The 21,038-nt window shown below is 42.6% G+C and overlaps 1 protein-coding gene across 2 annotated transcripts in view; it reads right to left on the reverse strand.

Annotated features, from left to right (window-relative positions):
- Window positions 1–21,038, reverse strand: part of Rad54l2 (RAD54 like 2) — a 99,874-nt gene that overhangs the window by 32,213 nt on the left and 46,623 nt on the right. For both annotated transcript variants that reach the window (XM_035443923.1, XM_027414416.1), the window contains exons 3-9: window positions 7,348–7,546; window positions 4,993–5,132; window positions 4,207–4,323; window positions 3,227–3,453; window positions 2,101–2,283; window positions 1,473–1,606; window positions 72–268 (exon numbers count right to left, since the gene is read on the reverse strand). In XM_035443923.1, coding sequence (XP_035299814.1) covers window positions 72–268; window positions 1,473–1,606; window positions 2,101–2,283; window positions 3,227–3,453; window positions 4,207–4,323; window positions 4,993–5,132; window positions 7,348–7,546 — 1,197 coding nt within the window. The remainder of the gene's footprint in view (window positions 1–71; window positions 269–1,472; window positions 1,607–2,100; window positions 2,284–3,226; window positions 3,454–4,206; window positions 4,324–4,992; window positions 5,133–7,347; window positions 7,547–21,038) is intronic.

Consider the following 21,038-nt stretch of genomic DNA (forward strand, 5'->3'; position numbering starts at 1 on the left):
CCCTGGAGGTGGTCCCACCAGCTTCACACCTAACCAGTACTTTTGGAGTGCCTCCAGGGTAAGACACCCACCTCTCCGGAACTCCTGCTGTCGATCTTCTTCATCCAGATCAATAATGACGGGGTGAGAGCGTTTCTTGGTTTTCTTCGGTCTGCCTGTGGCAAAGGACTTCTTCAGTGTGAGCAGTCTGTACATTTCATACCCCATCAGCAGCACTCCACCCTCTGAAACCCAATCAGCCGTCACTTTAGCACGAGATGCCACTGTCCTGTAGGAATGAGAAGAGAGAACTATGAGCTATGAACTATTCAATAAAGACGGCTTTTAGTTTTCAAAAAAGATAAACAAAATACATAGTTGCTTCTGCTGCTACTCAGGAAGAATTCTTTAATCATAGCTGCACTGACTTATATTTGGAATGCTTTATTGCCAAAGATTTCATTTGGCAGCAAGCACAAGCCAGACCAGCTACTCAAGGACTTTCCTGGTATCCCAGAAATACTCATTTATACTAGACTGGGTCATTGATGGTAGCTAAACAGCAAGAATCAATAATTCAATGGAAGAAGGCAAAAGAACATGCTAAGCCCCTGCATGTATATCTACGATTACAAGGCAATATTACAGACAACATTTCGAGTAATTCCCATGGTAAGCTTAAGTCATGGGAAGAAAGCAACAATCCATATTTCACCTGACCAGGCTCCAGTGATAAAAACAAAACACCAAAAAAAAAAGTACAAGGACAGAGGCAAAGGAGAACCAAAAACCCCTGGCAGTAACTCCACTCGAACCCCCAAGCCCTCTCAGTGTTGCACTAACTAGATGTGAAGTAATAGTTCGGAAATCCAAGAAAGCAGAGGAGGTGACCAACCATTTGTTGGGTCACTTGGAGAATCCTCACAAAACAAAACAAAAACAACAACAACAACAAAAAAAACAGCCTTTGTAGAAAGGAAGTCTGCCTTTTTAAACTCTCTGTGTCAATCAGACACGAAAGGAAAGCATGGTTAGCTGGTTTGGACCAAGAAGTCGAGTTAGATTTTTGAAAATCAAAACCAAAGTGTGTACTTTTCAAAGTTTGGAAATTGTACTATTAAAGGTCAACTATAAGCCAGTGCTTCAAAGAAGAGTCTAAAGTTCATTGTGTCATGTTGAATATTATTACTACAATATACACCAGAAAATGTGACTAGGCTGCAGATTATTTTATGGCAGAAAAGCATTCTAGAACACAACAAAGAAACTTCAGGATATATAATTCTGACTTCACTGAAAAGGTGTGTGTGTGTGTGTGTGTGTGTGTGTGTGTGTGTGTGTGTGTGTGTGTGTGTGTGTGTGTGTTGGAGGTGGGGAGGTAAGCAAGAACAGAAAAGGGAAACATCAAGAATCAAAAAGAATTGGGAAAACAGAGAGACATACTTTAGTAGCCCCAGAAAAGTCTAAGGAATAAGACAAGGTAGGCCACCTACTTGTGTTCATCATTCAAGATATGAACTTTGAAGAACCTTGGCTGTACTTCTTCAGGCTTGCTGTCAGCTGGAAGGGCTTCAGGAGGTGGAAGCCACATGTTGAATTCTGCCAGCCAATTCTGAAGAGTATTAACCTATGACAAGCCCAGAAGAGTTGGCTTTTTTAAAAAACATTTTTATTTAGTTTGTGTATGTACATGTGGAGGTCAGAGGACAACCCGCCACTATGTAGATCCCCAAAATTAAGCTTATCATCATTTTTATCCACTAAGCAAAGATGCCCCCTCACCCCCAACACCCACATACCCACACCCACCACACACATAACACAGACACACAGACACACACCCCACACAACACAGACACACACAGACATAGACACAACACAGACACACAGACACACAGACACACACACAGACACACACACACACACACACACACACACACACACACACACACGCACGCAGACACACAGACACACACACACACACACACACACACACACACACACACACACACACACACTCTCACTCACACACACTCAGGTTTTAAGGAATAAGCTCAGAGCTGAACTCAACAAGCATTTTAGTGGCCAGGGATGTTCAGAGGAGTGAGTTAGAGCTCTTACCGGCACAATGGCAAGGACTGTTTTGGCTGGTGTGTGGCGGAAGAGGACATCAATGAAGGAGATCACTTGCAGAGTTTTCCCCAGACCCATGCTGTGGGCCAGGATACAGCCAAAGCCACTACTGGTCTTAAACCTTTCTAAAGACTCTACTAGGTTATCATATAGGAATCGGATCCCACCAATCTGACAAGAGACAAACAGGATAAATGTCAGAAATACTACCAGAGACCAGAGCTATTCAGTTTTCCTCACTTGGGGATGGTCACTAAATAAGCATGATAACATGAGTAGACATGGAAGTTTCCCTGTACCCTGAATGGTCTATACAACTTTCTCTGTCACCCTGCCTGGTGACAATTTTCTTGGAGAATACACAAAATAGCATTGACCTTGTATAATGTGAGTTAAAGAATCTTCAGTATCAATCTCCTGACAAGGTCTTTCATTCAGCCTGGCTGCTCTGGGCTTGAGGAGGTGCCTCCTCTAGGTAACCCAATAGTTGTTGCTGTGAGAAGCCCGAAACTGAGTCAATGTCTGACTGTGTGGATGTTCACTCACTGGTACTAGTTCCGGCACTTGATCAATATAAACCATTATGCTCTCAATTTTCAGAAATTCCCTGATAGCTGACTTTTGTAAGTCTTTTGAATCTCTACCTCACAAGCTTCTTGTTGATCCAACAGAAACATGATGGTGGTCAAGTGACTTTTTTGTATTTATTCCATTTTAAGTGTGTGTGCCTGGGTACATGTATGTGCACCATGTGCATATAGGACCTCACGCATGTCAAGAGGCATCAGATCCCTTGGAACAGGAGTTACAGAACTGCTTTGCCAGTGTTGGAAACCAAACCAGAGTCCTCTGCAAGAGCAGTGCATGCTCTTAACAGCTAAGCCATCCTTCCAGTCCCGACAGTGATTTCCACATGTCAGGACAAATCTGAGGCATATCCCCTTTCTCTCCCTATATATTCATACTCAAAGGAATCTTCAAACATCAACTGGATCAGGGCTTCCCAACAGCTGCTCTTGGGAACCACCAAGTATTTTACAAGCTATAATAGTAATATCCAACAGCAGGCAATGTTTGCAGCAAGGAAAAAGAGTAGGATCAAGGTTGGCCATACCTGATGAGGTTTCACAGCCCGTGCCAACTGTGGGGCCAGGAAGACATTCTCCTCTTCCGGAGGGTGATTCAGGTTGACAAGGACCCGCCCAAGAGCATCATGCTGGTTTAAGGCATCATTCACATGGGTGCCTCCCTTCTCCTCTTCCTCGTCCTCCTCGCTGACAGACTCACTGCTGTCCACAATGTGCAGAGTATCCTCTTCTCCAGAACTCAGTTCAATCACCTCTGAGACAGAAAAAAATGAAACAAACATCCAAGGAACAGGGTACTGCTGATTACCAGAGTGAAAGGGCAGAGACTTAGATAAAATTTGCTACCACTTACAAAACAAATGTTTTGTTTTGTTGGTTTGGGGTTTTTTGTTTGTTTGTTTTTGTTTTTTTTTTCTTTTTTGAGACAGGGTTTCTCTGTGTTGCAGTTCTGGCTGTCCTGGAACTAGCTCTGTAGACCAGGCTGGCCTCAAACTCACAGAGATCTGCCTGCCTCTGCCTCCTGAGTACTGGGACTAAAGGCGTGCACCACCACCCAGCCAAAACAAATGCTTTTTAAAGTTTCTTTCTTTCAGAACAAGTTAAGGTGACATAGATAAGTGCGCTAAAGGCAGGTCCCAAACCAAATGAATAAAGAGTGAATTTTTCGAGAATATAGCCAAGTTAGGTATAGTGGTACACTTAATCCTAGCACTTGGAAGGCTGAGAGACAGAAGGATTACTATGAGTTCCAGGCCAGGCTACAGTCTAAGACCTGGTCTCACACCCCCACCAAAAAAGGGGGGGGGGGGGAAGGAAGGAAGGAGGGAGGGAGGGAGGAAGAGGAAAGGGGAGAAATAGAAAGGGAGACAAAGGAAGAGAAAAGGAGGGATATATATATATATAATATATAGAGGGGGGGGCAGAGAGACAGGGAGAGAGACAGAGAGAGAGACAGGTAGAGAGAGAGAGAGAGAACATTGGTCTTGCCCCTCTGGCCTGATCTTACCATCTCTACTGCATTTTTCATCCTCGCTGCCACTGCTACTGTCCAAACAAATGACTTCCTGGGCCAAGACCCGAGGAGGGAGTTGGGGACCATCACTTGCTCGTAAGACAATTTCCTCTAGGGAAAAAAAAAAAAAGGATGGAAGGAAACACATTTAAGGCCGCTGAGGTGGTTGCTTGCTTCCAAGCCTGTAGACTTGTAATCACCAGGACCCACACAATAGAGGGAGAGAACTAATTTTTCCAAGTTGTCCTCTGGCTTCTACACATGTGCCATGATTCACAAAATTTGCCTCTATACACACACACACACACACACACACACACACACACACACACACGCATGCACGCAATAAAACACCCTACACGCAGCTCAAATGTATTTTCCTGAGTGATCACCAGTGATTGCTGTCCTCTGCTGCTTTAATGGGGAATGGCTATTGAGAATAGCCTAGGAAAGCTTTAAAGAAAAAAAAAAAAATCCCAGCCTTCTTTCCAAGTTCCCTTCTCTGCTGGGTTTCACATTGTGCCATCTATCTGCGTGACAACTCATCTTTTACATGCTAAACTCTAAAGCTATAGGAAAAACAGGAAGCCTCCATAAAATTAAACCAATATCTGAGTCTATTTCCACTTTGTAAATGACAGATCTTCTGACTGCGCATTCCCAACAGGCAAAGGACCTCAGAATTCCTGAGAGACTACAATCCAGATCTGTGTGGCCACTCTGCAAGCTGAGGTCTTTTCTCCTAGAACACATAGTCGTTTCTAACATGATGCTGCTTACCAGGCAGGAACTCCAAAGGGACAGTAGGAATGGGTGCTGCATATTCTTTCCTCTGCTGCTCCAGGCGCTTTCTTCTTTCCAGTTCCTCCTGCTGTGCTGCTTTGGTAACAGGCTCCAATTGATCCTCCCGGAGTAGCTTTCTAAACATTAAAGAGAGACAACCCTTGGGTTACCTTGAGATTTGGGCAATGTAATAGCAAACTAAAAAAGGAGATCACCAGTGCTGATTTCCCTTCAAATCAGAGGACTGCAACTTATACAGGAGTGAAGTTAGGTTTTTAAAGTAAGGGATGGGGTGCCAGGGGACTTGAAACTCAAATGGCTCTGTGCCGCCACGCATTCCTCACAAACACCTGCCAGTTGAACTCTGCATATAAAAGGCCAAGAGTAAAGAACTGGGGAGATGTCTCAATGGGCAAGAGAGCTTATTGTGAAAACATGAGGACCTGAGTTAGGATTCCCAGCACCCACCTAAAAAGCTGGGTTTGGCCATATGTATACAAGGCATAGAACATATAAGAAGGTGGAACAGGACTGCTGGGCTTGCTGACCAACAATCGCCTGGTGTCTCTCCTGTGCTGTTTGAAAAACATTGAGCTCCAGGCTCGGTGACAGACTTGGTCTTAAGGGTATAATGTAGAGAGCAACAGACGAAGATACGTAACATTCTCCTCTGACCTCCATACACACACCCTCACACACACATACATACAAAATATACACATGAACACACACAAATAAATGAAAAATAAAAGACCAAGAGTGATATAAAATAGTATGGTTTACAAAGTTGAACCAGTATTAAAAATAAAGTTGAACCAGTGATGGTGGCACATGCCTTTAATTCCGTCACTCAGGATGCACAGGCAGGCAGACCTCTTCGAGGTGCCAATCTGGCCCACACCAGGGTTATATGGATAAGTGTGTGTGTGTGTGTGTGTGTGTGTGTGTGTGTGTGTGTGTGTGCGTGCGTGCGTGCGTGCGTGCGTGCGTGCGTGCGTGTGTTGTTAGGGGAAAGAAAAGACATCCCAGTAGTTAGGTGAGCTTGCTCTACAAGCATAAAGACTTGAGTTCAAGGCTGGTCAGTGGTGGCACATGGCTTTAATCCTAGCACTGAGGAGTCAGCCTGTCTACAAAGTGAATTTCGGAACAGCCAGAGCTGTTAAACAGAGAAACCCTGTCTTGAAAAACAAACAAACAAAAAACTTGAGTTCAGATTCTCAGCACTCATTTAAAACAACCAGGTATGGCTGAATATGCATATAATTCTACTATTGGGGGGTAGTGACAGAATGATCTCAAGAGCTTCTGGACAAAAATGACCTTCCAATTCAGTGAAAACCCCAGTCTCAAGGCAATCAATGGAAAGCAACAGAGGTAAATACTTTGATGTCCTGCTGTGGCCTCCACACATGCATGCACTGTGCCATAAACACAGGGGTATGGGCGCAATCACTCACACACACACACACACACACACACACACACACACACAAAGTTGTTAAGTGGACAAATGGAATAATAGGGATTCTGTATCATTATTTTCTGAGCTTACAATACTTTCAAGTTTCCAGTATGTGTTTTGAAAGGGGGCAATGCTGGGATGGGGGCTCACACCCGTAATCCCAGCACTTGACAGGCTATGGTACAAAGATTACCAAAAGTTCAAAGCCAGGGCTACACAGTGAGTTCCAGGGCAGCCTGAGCTACTGGGTTAGAACCTGTCTCAAACAAACAAACAAACAAAGAACAAAAAAACTATAACATAAGCAGGAAATGATGTTATTCAGCTCTTTTAGTAAAACAAGCTGTTACTTGGCAGAAGGAAAGGTTGCTGAGGATTTAAATAGTTAAGAAAGTTCAAGTTTGGTTTTCTTTACGGTGAGTCTACCATCTGAAATTGAATTCTAAGAAGATGATAGCTCAGTTTTGTTGAGAATTTTATGTTGTTGCTGTCTGTCTATTGATTTGTTTTAAACTTCGGGGTGTTTTGAGACTTAGGAAACATAAAGTAAGAGAAGTCTAAGTCAGATGATCCCACCATCATGGAGCTGCCACCCAAGTCCTCTCAATGGTCAAAGTGCCTAGACATCTTCCCTCCATTCTGTGCAGCTCGACAGTGGGTCTAAACTTCACCTTCAATACTGGGTTTATGCAGTGGTAGTGGTTGATGTGAGTCAGGGTCTCCTTATGCGACCTATGCTGGTCTGGAACTCATGATCCCCTTGCTCAGCCATTTTCACTATTAATGAGGGTTCATAGTTGGATACTTTTCTTTATTGGAAAGAGGACAAGATTCTTTCTGCTATTTCTAGTCTACCCCCTCCAACTCTCCTTACCCAGAACACAGCTCACCGTATGTTTCTTCTCATATGGGAGGGCTTCTGAGCTCTCTTCTTTTTGGGGTCTTCGGATGCTTGGATCTTGCCTTGGTGCCTAAGCTGCTCTGAAGGCTCAGACTGAGATGAGGTAGTTGAAGTGCACCGCGGCGGCCGCTGCCCATCTTCCCCCAGCTGGGCATGCTCAGTGCCACACATGCCTTCCAGGGATGGGTCTGGAAAAAAGGGGAGAAAGAAGTGGTTTACTGGGGGTGGGGGTGGAGGGAGAATGGGTGGATTTTGATGTCAGACATCCCCAGGTTCAAATTTCAACCCAGCAACTTATTAGAAGATAACCCAAAGCAGTATCCCTGAATGTCTGTAGATGCAGCTATAACATGAAGACAGTGGTATTCAGGGCTATATGAGGACTAAGTACTGTGTATACCTAGACCTAATCCTGACCAGAGAAAGGCACATAACAAATGACTGATGGTGATGTCCTTCTGTATATATTTTCTCTTACTGGTTGATGACTAAAACACTGATTGGCCAGTAGTTAAGCAGGAAGTATAGGAGGGGCTACCAGACAAGGAGAATTCTGGAGAGAGGATGCAGAGAGTGAGCCACCAGGGAGACACCATGTAGACACCAAAGGAGTAACAGGTCTGGGCATTCTCCAGTAAGCCAAGACTACATGGAGATACATAGTTTAATAGAAATTGATTAATAATTAAGAGAGAGCTAGCCAATAAGAAGCCCGAGCCATTGGCCAAACAGTTGATAATTAATATAAGCTTAAGGGGCTGAAGGGTGGCGGGACCAGGCTGCACAGAAACTCCAACTTCAAATGGCAACATCCATTTAGTGATTTAATAGGAGTTAGGAGCCTTCCAGGCCTGAGAATACTCAGAGGGTGCTGGGTGTGGTAGTGCATGCCTGTTCAATGTAAGAACAGCAAGTGTTCTCTCCGGTCCTAAAATAAGTTTTTTTTTTTTTGTTTTTAAAACTCTTACATGGCGGGGGGGGGGGGGGGGGGTTCTCAGACTGATTCTTGACCTCCCAGTGAAAGTCATGAAACAGAATAGGGAAGAGTTTACACAGGAGAACTGTGTCAATTTGCCTGTTGTTCTATATACAACAGTTTAGGAGGCTAGAATCAAAGAAGGTTATATGTGTCCCTTCATGCCTGGAACTGAGTTCTTGGACCCATGACACTGTATATCAAAGCAAAACCTGTGCCATTTTACCATCTTAATAACAATAAACAGAATTATCTCAGAGAAGAACTGCAGGCAAAGTGGCTGCCCTCCACATCTGTCCTCTCCAGTTTTTACCTCAAACAGCCCAAGAGAAAACCAGGCAATTGTTTGCCACTAAAAGAACTATCTTTCAGCCAGGCATAGTAGTGCACACCTTTAATCCCAGCTCAGGAGGCAGAGATAGGCAAATTTCTAAATTCAAAGCTAGCCTAGTCGACATTGTGAATTCCAGGGCAGCCGGAGCTACACAGAGAGACAGCCTTGAAAAAAGAAAAAGACAAAAGAACTTTCCTTTCAGCACCCTTCCTCTCAAAGACAGATGCATAGCATTTTCTGTCCAACCCACAGTCCTGAATTCTTATCTCCTAAAAGAGACAGCCATCAATCTGGCCTCCCCCTCACCCATTAGATAAACAGTTGCTTAGATAGTAGATCCCCTAGGAGGGGGCTAACCACTGCCAAGAGAGCACCTACAGAGGAGGCTTGGTGGGTAGAGGGAAACAGCCTGGCCTACTATGCTTGCAGCTGAGCCGGGACACTTCAGCTTAGTGTTTCTGCTGGTTCTCTGGCCTGCTAGCTCACAATGGCCTAGTTGTTTTCTTGCTGAGCTATACCCCAAGCCTGGATAATGACCTTTGGTGCTCTTCAAATCTTACTGTTTTGTTTCTATTTCACAAGCAAATTTATTGAGTAACTACTTGGAGGAAAAGTTGGAAGCAAGGTTAAAGAGTAGGCAGACAGGACAGAGTCAGCACACAGAGGGCAGGTCTGCAAGGTCAAACCCAGGGACTGAAATTGATCTGCTTGCTGGGCAGTGAGTGAGAACTTGCCAACTGTAGTTATTTCCTTGTTCTAGCTGTCATGCTTCTTCACAGGATGGGCTGTTCTGAGAAGGAGAAAGCACAAACTTCTAGTCTTCCAGGATTACAAATAAATTTAACATCAAATATCCATTCCAAGTTATGAGGCCTATTACTATTGTCCGGCAGGAGGCTGAGTGTAACAATAGCAATTCTGAAATGATCAGACATTAGTCATGAGAGACCTATAATCAAACAAGAAGGTAAAGAGCCCTAAGTTCTGTCATATAACAAATGTAATTAGTATATGCATAGCTTAAAAGTCAATGGCTATTACCACCCTGGCTAAGATCATGGGTTCAGACCTGGGCACAAATACCCCTGAACTTTGTAATAGCCTTCACCTGGATGCCTTTAAACTTTCCCTTTCGCTATGAGCAGCAATCACAAGCTACATAAACAAAGGACACTTGCATAAGCTTCTTGGGAATGAGTTATAAATACCACCACCACATATTTAATTGGCAAACCTATGGCTTGGACAGGGGAGGGGGGTGCAGAACAGGACACAGTACACTTCATTTGGTGAGTGCACAAATGCATATACTTCCAGGACCCTCCCTTCAGCTGATCTCTCTCTCTCTCCTGCTCTAGAGAGACCAGTGGCCTCTAAGCCTTAGCTAATGGCCCATGATAAAATGTATATACCAGGGTCTGTATGGGAGCACATACACTAAGTGCTGTGCAATCCCAGCACTTAGAAGGCTGAGTCCAGATGACAGAGAGAAAATGAAGATATCCTAGGCTACACAGATCTCTCCTCAAGAAACAAGCCAACAAAAATTATGCATATACCACAATCTATGGACTATGGGCACCAAAAACTTTACACTCTAATATCAACACAACTTATATTTCATTAGGTGCTTACAAAATTACAAAAGACAAAGAACTAAATTAAACAAGACCATATGGGTATAATCAACGAAATCTAGAATATATAAAACTATACAGCCAGTAAATCCTTTTCCTCTAGAAATAAACCTGGAGGAAAAATAATTAAAGGGAGGTAAAAATCAATAATTAAAAGGTACATCAACTATATAGTCCTTGTAGAAATATGAATAAATTAACATTAAAAATAATTTTAAAAGGTGATTGAGGATTATATCAATATTTCATAATATAAGGAACAACAATTTTTTTTAGTTTATTTTACTTTTAGCCACGTGTATATGTGTGTATCTTTATGAGGGTATACTACATTCATGTGGGTACCTGCAGAGGCTAAGTGTCAGTTCCCCTACAGCAGGAGTTGCAGGCAGTTGTGAGCCACCTGATATGGGTGCTGGGAACAAAACCCAGGCCCTCTGCAAGAGAGTTAATACTCCCAATTACTGAGGCATCTCCTCAGCTCCAGAAGCTACAATTAAAAATTGAAGGCCAGGAACAGTGGTTCATGCCTGTAATCCCAGTAGTGGTGGAAGGCAGGAGAAAGAAGCTTGCACACTACCAAATCTGAGGCCAATTTGGTCTACATGGTGAATTCCAAGCCAGCCAGAGGGATATAGCTAGCCCTTGTCAAAGAGGGGGGAAGGGTAGGGCTGTAATGTTAAAGGTGGAAGATTTGAGGATAAATACCAGAGTGTCTGACTACTCAGAGAGCTGGAAACAGAGTTCTTATCACTGTGTTTACTGCCTATTTTTCCAAATTCCATAATATAAAAAAATAACTTACTTTTAAATTTTATCTATTTATTCTTTTGCAGTGCCAGAAGTTGAGCCTATTATGATCTTAGGCATGCTAGGCAAGTGCTCTGTTGCCTACCTATAAGCAGGTGTCAATTTTAATGTCAAGAGAAAATGAAATTAAATGAGCACTTACATGTCAATTTCCCCACGTGTTAATGCATTTGCATATTTCATATAGTAATTAATGAGTATGTACATTTTTTTGTTGGGTTAGCTGCCTGATACACGTAAATATTTCCTTTTTTGTTTTGGTTTGGATTTTCAAGACACGGTTCCTCTGTGTAACAGTGCTGGCTCTCCTGGAACTCGCCCTGTAGACGAGGCTGGCCTCAAAGTCAGAGATCTGCCTGACTCTGCCTCCTGAGTGCTGGGACTAAAGGTGTGAGCCACGCTGCCCGGAATATTTCTTTTAATGTTTTATTGTGTGCACGTATGAGTGGAGGTCAGAGGACAACTTGTGGGAGTTGGCACTCTCCTTCCAGCACTTGGGTTCTGAGAGTCAAACTTGATTGTCAGACTTGACATTAAGCACACTCGCCCACTGAGCCATCTCACTGGCCATATATAAATACCTCGGTGACAGACAGTACTCAGTTGTCATTTACATGGCACACTGTACGCAAACAACAGAATGCCATTTTCCTGCTACTGGGCATGTTCTAATTTTTCACCTGCATCTACAGTATATAAGTGCTTTTGTATATTTTCCCTTTTCCATCTATTTTTACCACGAGAGTAATAAGCAGTGCTTTAATGTTCAGGGATCTGCAAATATTTTCAGTAGACAATCAGACAATAAATATTTTATATTCTACAGGCAATAAGGTCTCTATCACACACATTTTATCACTGCATCTCAAAAAATAAAATAAAACTTTACTTAAAAAATTAAGCATAAAAATTGGTGAAAGGTACAAAGTTGGAGATTCATACTTTCTGACTCAAAACTTAGTACAAAGTTGCAATGGCCAAACCATGAGATGCTGGCATAAAGCACACCTGGAATAATGGAATAAAAAATGAAATAAACTCTCATATGACTATTCAATGAGGAAATGACAATCATTCAGTTACTAATGCTGAGAAATCCTCAAGCAGAAGAAAGAAGCTGAGTGTTTAACAAGGCCACATATAAACACTGAATTGAGCTGGGTGGTGGCTCACACCTTTAATCCTATAGCACTCAGGAGGCAGAGGCAGAGGCAGGCACATCTCTGTGAGTTCAAGGCCAGCCTGGTCTACAGAGTGAGTTCCAGGACAGCCAGTTCCTACACAGAGAAACTCTGTCTTGAAAAACACAAAACAAAAGGACTTGGAGGGTTACAATAAAAAACAAAAAGGACACAAAGTTAGAAGAGCCTGGGAGTATGGGGGTAAATCTGAGAGGAGTTAGAGGGAGGCGCATGGGTTGAATATAATCAAAATATACTGTATCTATGCATGAAATTTTTAAAGAATAAAAATAAATTTTCAAAACACTGAAAGAAAAATTCCTACTCCCTTTAACTCTGAATTCATCCCATCAAGCCTACTCTTCCTAAGCCTTACTAGGTGAACTTACCTTTTATAAATTTTATTACAAGTTTAAGATAAATGATTCATCACATTTTAAAAATTTTTTCACTATGTAACATGGGGTGATCTCGAACTCCTGACCCTCCTGTCTCTGCTCCCTAAATGCTGGGGTTACAGGTGTACAGCACCACACTTCCCTCATCTAACCATATTTTATGACAATCAAGTCAGCAACTAAAACAGCAATTTTTTAAAATTAAGCTTTCTAACATACTACTATTCAAAGGCTTTAAATTTTTATTAATCTATAATAAACAATGCCTCAAATCCAAACTGAGCTATTGCAAAACACATTTGAAATGGTTAAGAGAGTAAAGTTTATGTGGTATGTAATTTATCAGAATAAAAACAAAATGGAAGGGATGGAGGACTACACATGATGACATACATGGCTTACAGGGTAACTGCACCAAGCCTGATGAGCTTGTGTGATCCCCAGGATTCACAGAATGGAAGCACAGAAGCAATTCCTACAACTTGTCCTCAGAACTTTATATAGGTGGCACACCTCCCACATACAAACACCAAAAAAATAGAGCTCAGTCAGTAAAGCGATTAGAGCCTGCAAGCCCCTTGACCAAGTAAAAGACATGAATGTGTGACTGTAACAAGATTTGCCTGTACCTTCACACGCCACCCTGGACTTAGCAGACAGGCAGAGCAGAAAGCAGAAGAAACTATCATTTAATGTGTGTGTGTGTGGGGGGGGGGGGATTGGGAGCTCCAGTTCTGCCAGATCTCATTAACACCAGTACTACCAGCTGAGAAGACATCAGGAAGAGAGTGGGAATAACTACCCTAGAGTAAATCCTCAACTAGACCCTCGTCAATGAAACTTTAAAAAAGCTAAAAAGAATTTTTTTAAAGCCTAAAACCAAAGATTCTGGAACTAAGGTGATCAATCAGTGTCTGACTGCTTGCTCAAATTAAGATGGACAATCTTCTGAGGAAAATAACATGTAGAGCTGTCTGCTACAGTTCTACAAAGGCCTTTTGGTTGTTATTTGACACTGAGCCTCTTTCTCTAGACCAGGCAGGACCTGTACTCAAGATACCCTCTTGCCACAGCTTCCCAAATTCTGGAATCATAGAACAAAACACTAAACCCAGACAAATTTTAATAAAACTCACAAGATATGCAAATAAATGGGAAAATACCATTTGTAGCCAAGAAAAACTTGGTGTGCCTGTAGCCCCAGCTACCCAGGAGGCTGAGATTGCAAAGGAGTGTGAGGTCATACATACAAATAAATAAATTTTAAAAAAGAATAAAAGAAGCTGGGTGTCGGTGGCACATGCCTTTAATCCCAGCACTTTGGAGACAGAGTCAGGTGGATCTCTGAGAGTTCAAGGCCAGCCTGGTCTACACAGTGAGTTGAGGTTTAGGACAGCCAAGGCTACACAGAGAAACCCTGTCTCAGGAAAAGAAGAGAGAGAAAGGGAGGGAAAAGAATAGAATAGAATAGAATAGAATAGAATAGAATAGAATAGAATAGAATAGAATAGAATAGAATAGAATAGAATAGGTTGGAAGTGGTGGCACACACCTTCAATCCCAGCACCCAAGGTGGAGGCAGGAGGAACAGTTCAAGGTCACCCCTGGTTACAAAGAGGAGGCAGAGGTAGAAGGATTTCTGTGAGTTCAAGGCTACACAGTGAAACCCTGTTTAAAAAAAAAAAAAAAAGTTTAGGGTGAGAACTAGGCACCTGCCTATAATCTCTAATTAGGAAGCAGATCATTGAATTTCAAAGTCAATCTGGTCTACATGTGGACTTCCAGACCAGCAGGTTTATAGTGAGACCTGTCTCACTCCTTAAAAAATAAGATGGAGCTGGAGTTGGCACTCAGTTGGTAAAGTGCTTACCTGGGATGCATGGGGCCCTGGGTTTAATTTCTAGGACTCCATAAATCATGTGTGGTGCTCACACCTGTAATCCCAGCACTCAGGAGATAGAGGCAAGAGCATCAGAAGTTCAAAAGTCATTCTAGACTACATACTAAGTTCAAAGCTAGCCTGAGCTACATGAAACCCTGGGGAAAGAAAGGGGGAGAGGGAGGGAGACAGGGAGGGAGGGAGGGCGGAAGGAAGGAAGGAAGGAAGGAAAGTTGAATTTTTTTTTTTTTTTTTAAATAAGAACAAGTACAAAGGGATGGCAGCACAGGCCTGCATCCCGGCACCCAGGTGAAGGCAAGGGGATCAGAAGCTCAATGTCACTCTTGGTTACAAAGAGAGTTTGAGACCACCCTGAGCTATATAGCACCCTGTCTCAAAAAACAAACAAAAATGCTAAATGAAATGCAATTTTAAGGGCTGGAGAGATGGCTCAGAGGTTAAGAGCACTGACTGCTCTTCCAGAGATCCTGAGTTCAATTCCCAGCAACCACATGATGGTTCACAACCATCTGTTATGAGATCTGGTGCCCTCTTCTGGTGTGCAGATATACATGGAAGCAGAATGTTGTATACATAATAAATAAATAAAATCTTTAAAAAAAATTATTCCACAACAATTCTTTTTAAAAAATGCAATTTTAAGAGCAAAACCTAAAACAAGAGTTGATTCTACAAACAAGGCCTTCTTCAAGGCTCCCCAAAAACCCTGGCTAAAATGGACCCTTCCTCCCACTGCTAGGGTTCAATCCATTCCTTTATTGTTTACATAGTTCTTTTCGGGATATGGAGGGATTTTATACATTAATTTATTTGGGGGGAGTTATCACTGCATGTGGAAGTCAGACGACAATCTGTGGGAGTCAGCTCAAATTCAGGTAGTTAGGCTTAGCAGTAAGAGCCCCTTTACCTAGGCTCCTGGACCATTTCAGTTGTCAACATAGTCCAAAATCTGAGGCAGTCTCAAGTGGGGGATTGTCTAGATCAGACAGGCCAGAAATTACGTCTGTGGGGCCTTTTCTCAACTGATGATTGATGGGGGTGGCATCACCTCTGGGCCAGAGGGCCTGAATTGTAACTGGGAGCAAGCAGTAAGCAGTGCTCCTGCAGTTTGTGCTTGCATTCCGGCCCTGACTTCTCCACTGATAGATTTGAGGTCAGGAAGTGTAAGGTGGTTTTGGTTAATGTTTTATCACAGCAACAGACAGCAAACTAGATCACCTAGTAAGCCATCTCAACAGCCCATGAAGTTATTTTAGTAATGTGATTGAACACTTATCATCTATCTTCTCTTCTGGAACATGATTCCTTCAAAACAAAGATTCCTCTCAGCTCGTTCTCCACTATACATATAATGCCCAACACAAATAAATGTCTGCCACAGAGCAGAGACCTAACCCATCTGAGAGCAACCCAGTATGTCTGCAAGCAGGCCTAAGTAAGTTAGGTCTTGTATGAATTTTTGCACATACAAACCAAAATATGGTTCACCATCAAAACAGGTTACAGAAAGATCAAAACTCTGCAGGAAGAAAAAGAAATCTTTATGACATTTATACTATATAGCATTAGCAGATTCTAAATTAAACATTCTCTAAAAACAAGATCTGAGATGGGGTTAGAGAGATGGCTCACTGTTGGAGAGTTCATTCTGCTTTTCCAGGGGATATGAGTTTGTTTGCCGGCACCCTCTAAGGTGCTCATAACCACTTTAACTCTTCTGGTCTCCAAGAGTGGTAATTTTCACCCCAAGAGCCATGGACATCTAACAAAAATTCCAGAACCACTCATGGGAAACCTCCTCTAAAGTTAGTGTCATGCCCTTAGATGGTTCCCAGATTTGAAAGTAAGACTCTACTGCTGAAGAGACCACATACTTTAGAGAAGTTGAGCTGGAAATGACCTGGAAACTTCCTCCCTGAGAAGCAGGTCTCATAGTATCAGACGGTGCTATGCAAGCTGTCAAGGCAAAGGATTAATACATTGTCTTGTCCAGCTGCAAAAGCCTATAACCCACAACAAAGAGTGAATTAGCATAAAATCCACAATGGTGCACTAGTGGCACTTGAGACTTGGGGGTAACCAACAGCTGTCTAATTGGACTTATAGCCCATTCAACAGGAGGGAATCCATGCTCGGTACTGTAAACCTAGCCAACTACTTGTGGCTACAGCAGTCATGGAAAAGTCATAGACACTAAAGGAGAACCTACTACTGCCACTTTCCTAAACCAACAACATTTCTATTTTCTAAGTATCTTCTATGCTTATACCCACAGATAAGAGGAGTTCTTATGTCTGGGTGGTGGTAGCATGAACCTTTAGTCCCAGTCTCAGGATACAGAGGCAGGTAGATCTTTGAGTTCCAGGTCACCCTGGTCCACAGAGCAAATTCCAGGGCAGCTAGAGTTAAATAAAGAAGCCCTGTCTCAAAACAAAACAAAATTCCCCAAGAGTGGTGCAGTGCCTTTAATCCCAGCCCTTGGGAGGTAGAGGGAGGTGGAGTAGTAGAGGGAGGGAGAGGAGTTTGAGGCCAGCCTGGTCTACAGAACAAGTTCCTGGGCAGCCAGGGCTACACAGAGAAACCCTGTCTCAAAAAACCAAGAGTAGCTCTCATCTATCATCTCCATGAAATACATGGAGACTATTATAGAGATCCACAACAGCTTAAAATGCAGAGTATGAGGTGCTCAATCCCAAGTGATATATCTGCAAGGCAACCTCTAGCCCTAAAGCTCAGGGAAAACATCAGAAAGGGAGGCAGGAAGATGATAAGAGCCAGAGGCCCTGGGTGTTTGTTGATAGATGGTGTCCCCTAGACATGACAGGGAGAATGCACTTAAGGACTCTCAGCAATAGGGTTGCCAGAAGAAGGTCGGCATAATGACAACACTAGTTGACATGCCAATGCAGATAGGGAAATTTCACATGGGTCTAACCTAGATGAGAAGAGCTATAAGTATTCTTTAGATACTGAGAGAGGGAGAATCAGATGCCTCCAGGGCCAAAACACCACACAGGAAGTCCAACCCTAGGTGGTCAGCCTCGGACACATGCTTATACAAGCAAATCTACATAGACTAAATAGGATATATATATACCTGTAACAATAATTAAAGATCATGATACATATATTTAACTCCTTCATTTGTAGACATTTGTCACCACTCTTTGTATAATATCAGGAGTTATTTGAAGAAAAATAGTAAAATATTTAATGTTGAAATTAAATACAGAGAAGAGTAATTCTGCCCATCTTTAGCCAAGTCTTATAAAGAAAGCAAAGAAGCAACTTTATTTATGCCATAACAAGAATAAGTGAAATAGTTATTGATGAACTAAATACATAATTTTAAAAACAAAGAAATAAAAAATAAATCTTGAAGCAGTAGCAGCCATGGTGATGTACTTAATTCCCACACTCAAGAAGCAAAGGTAGGTAGGTGTCTGTGAGTTCAAGTCCAGTCTGGTCTACAGAGATAGTTCCAGACCAGCCAGGGCTACATAACTGAGACTCTGTCTCAAAATGTTGTTCTGGTTTTTTTGTTTTGTTTTTCAAGACAGGGTCTCTATGTGTGTCCCTGGCTGTCCTGGAACTCCCTCTGTAGACAGGCTGGCCTTGAACTTAAGAGATTTGCCTGCCTCTGCCCCAAATGCTGGGGTTAAAGGCATGAGTCACCACCACCTGGCTCAAGAGAAGAATTTCAATAAAAACAATAAAAAGGAGATCAGAGGACAACAACAACCCAATACCACTCTGACTACCCAAGAAACAATTTAAGACATGAAGAAAATAGGCAGCTTATGGATTCAACTCTCAGAGAGGAACAACTACAAATTCTTTGTAAGTGATCCCAAGGCTTCACAGAGTCCTCAACCTCAGCACCAATACCACTGTAGGCCTGGTAATAAGCTGATCTGGAAGCGGCTCTGTGCATTGCAGGATGTTTAACAGCACTTCCTACTTGCACCCACTAAATGAAACTCTTCCCAGCTTTGGCACCAGCAAGGTCTCTAAGACATTGCTAAATATTCCCTCAGGGGCAAAATCACTCCCCATGTGAGCTTCAGTGGAATCTAGGCTAAAAAACAGTAAAGAAACAATCATTTGTAAACACAACAGATCTTTTCAGCCCATCTGAAATTTCAGCCCAGTGCTGCAGGGGGATTTATTTGACTCTTACCAATAACATGACGACGATTTTAGGGGCCAAACCTCAGCATTTTGGAAACTGAAGCAAGCTGCCAGCAGTTTGAGGCCACTCAAATAGATATATAGAGGACAGCTTAGCATAAGACCCTGGTCACAAAAAAAAGAAAGTTGCCAATGAGAAAGACCAGTGGGTAAAGGCAGCTGCCACTGAGCCTGACTACCCGAGTTTTGTCTCCTGAGTCCATGTAAAGGTGGAAGGAGAAAACCAACTCCCCAAACCTGTCTTCTGACCTCTACACTCAATGCCACAATATTCATACCCACAATACCCCCTACACACACACCAAATAAAAACACACACCTTTTTAAAGAAAAAGAAGAGACCAGCAGTGGTGGTGTATGTCTTTAATCCCAGCACCCAGGAGGCAGAGGCAGGCAGATCTCTGTGAGTTCAAGGTCAGTCTGTTCTGAGTTCTAGGACAGCCAGGGCTACAGAAAGAAACCCTGTCTGGTTACTAGTACAAGATCATCAGAAGACTGGGGCCATCAATATTCCATCATAAGACCCCACCCAGCCCAGGAGAGCTATAGAGAGCTAACTATTGCTGAGGGTTGGGAGAGGGGGTAGTATATATTTCAGAGTGGCATAACCACTAACTAAGTCACCCCTGCTAAGTAAAAAATCCCCACCCATGTTTATGCAATCAACTCTAATTAAATATAGTTGGACATACACCAAACAAGGCATGAATAGAGGAGGGAGACTTGTAGGGAAAAAGGGATTTGCTAGTGGCAGGGTGGGAAGATTTAAGAGAATAATGTAAGGAATATGATCAAAGTATATTATATACATATGAAATTGTGGAAGCATAAACAAACAAAAAAGGAGATCTAGAGAGATGACTCAATGGTTAAGAGCATTTGTTCTAGCAGAAGAACTGGTTTCAGTTCCAAGCACTCACACAGTGATTCACAACCATCCATAACTCTAGTTTCAAAAGACGGGATGCTCTCTCTTCTGACCTCTGTAGCACCAGGCACTCTCATGGTACCCAGGTAAAACACTCATGCATGTAAAATTAATAAATATTGAAAAAATTTTAAAGAGAAAGACAGACAGGGGAGGGGAGGAGACCACATGGTAGGGAACACATGTCTAGAAGTCCGGTATTTGAGGGATGAACTCATTAAGATCAGGTACATAGTGAGTTGGGACCTGAGCTATGAGACCCTGTCTCAAGTGCCTTGCCCATTCCACACCCTCCACAAAAGAAATAGAAAAGACATACTAATTTTCTCTCCTTAGCCAATTAGCCCAATACAAGATTACATATTCACCTTGATTTCCTCTTTTCCATCTACAAGCCCACACCTAACCCTCATCGCACATGAAGAAAGGAAAACTACACAGCCCAGAGGACATTGTAGTGCTAGGTCATCCCTAAAAGGGGCATTCACTCAGAAACAAGAGTGCTGAACGACCCAATGCTAACTTGCTGACATAGTGACAACAGGATGGTTACTCTGTCCTCGAGAGAACTACCCTTAGCAATTTTACCTCTAAGGGTCTCTTGTCTCTTTGGTAAAGATTTGTAAAAAGGAATGGGCTAGGGATCTGAATAGGAAGACAAAGGAAGTAGAATATTTTGGTTACTTCCATAAGTATGAACAATCTAACCGTGGAAGGGAAAGATTGTGGGAGTTTAAATAAGAATGGCCTCGGGGGCGAACATGTTTGAATGAAAGGATTAGAAGTTGTGGTCTTGTTGGAGGAGGTGTGGCCTTGTTGGAAGAGGTGTTACCATTAGGTTAGGCTTTGAGGTTTCAAAAGCCCATGCCAGCCCCAGTCTTCTCTGCCTGTGGATCAGGATTTAAAGCTCTCAGCTACTTCACTAGAACCATGCATGCTCCCCACCATGATAATGAACTAAACTCTGAAACTATAAGCAAGCCCACAATTGAGTGCTTCTTTTGTAAGAGTTGCCTTGGTCATAGTGTCTCTTCACAGCATAGAAGTGACTAAGACAGGAGACTTACATACATTATTCCTAGAAACTTCAAAGTCACTAAATAGTCAATATTCTTCTACCTACCATTAAATACTACAATTGATAAAATAGTCCCCGACCCTGTAGTTGCCTGCTGTCATAGAACCAGAGAGAGGTGTCAGGGCTAGATCTGGGCCAAGGGCCGTGTCAATCCTGAATCCACCCAGGCTTCCTGCTTTTGAAAGCTATATTTAGCAGCCTCTCTTCAGGGTACCATGGGGGATGTGGGAGGGATACGGACAGGGAC

The sequence above is a fragment of the Cricetulus griseus genome, chromosome 4 (assembly GCF_003668045.3).
Source record: "Cricetulus griseus strain 17A/GY chromosome 4, alternate assembly CriGri-PICRH-1.0, whole genome shotgun sequence".
NCBI classification, from domain to species: Eukaryota; Metazoa; Chordata; class Mammalia; order Rodentia; family Cricetidae; genus Cricetulus; species Cricetulus griseus.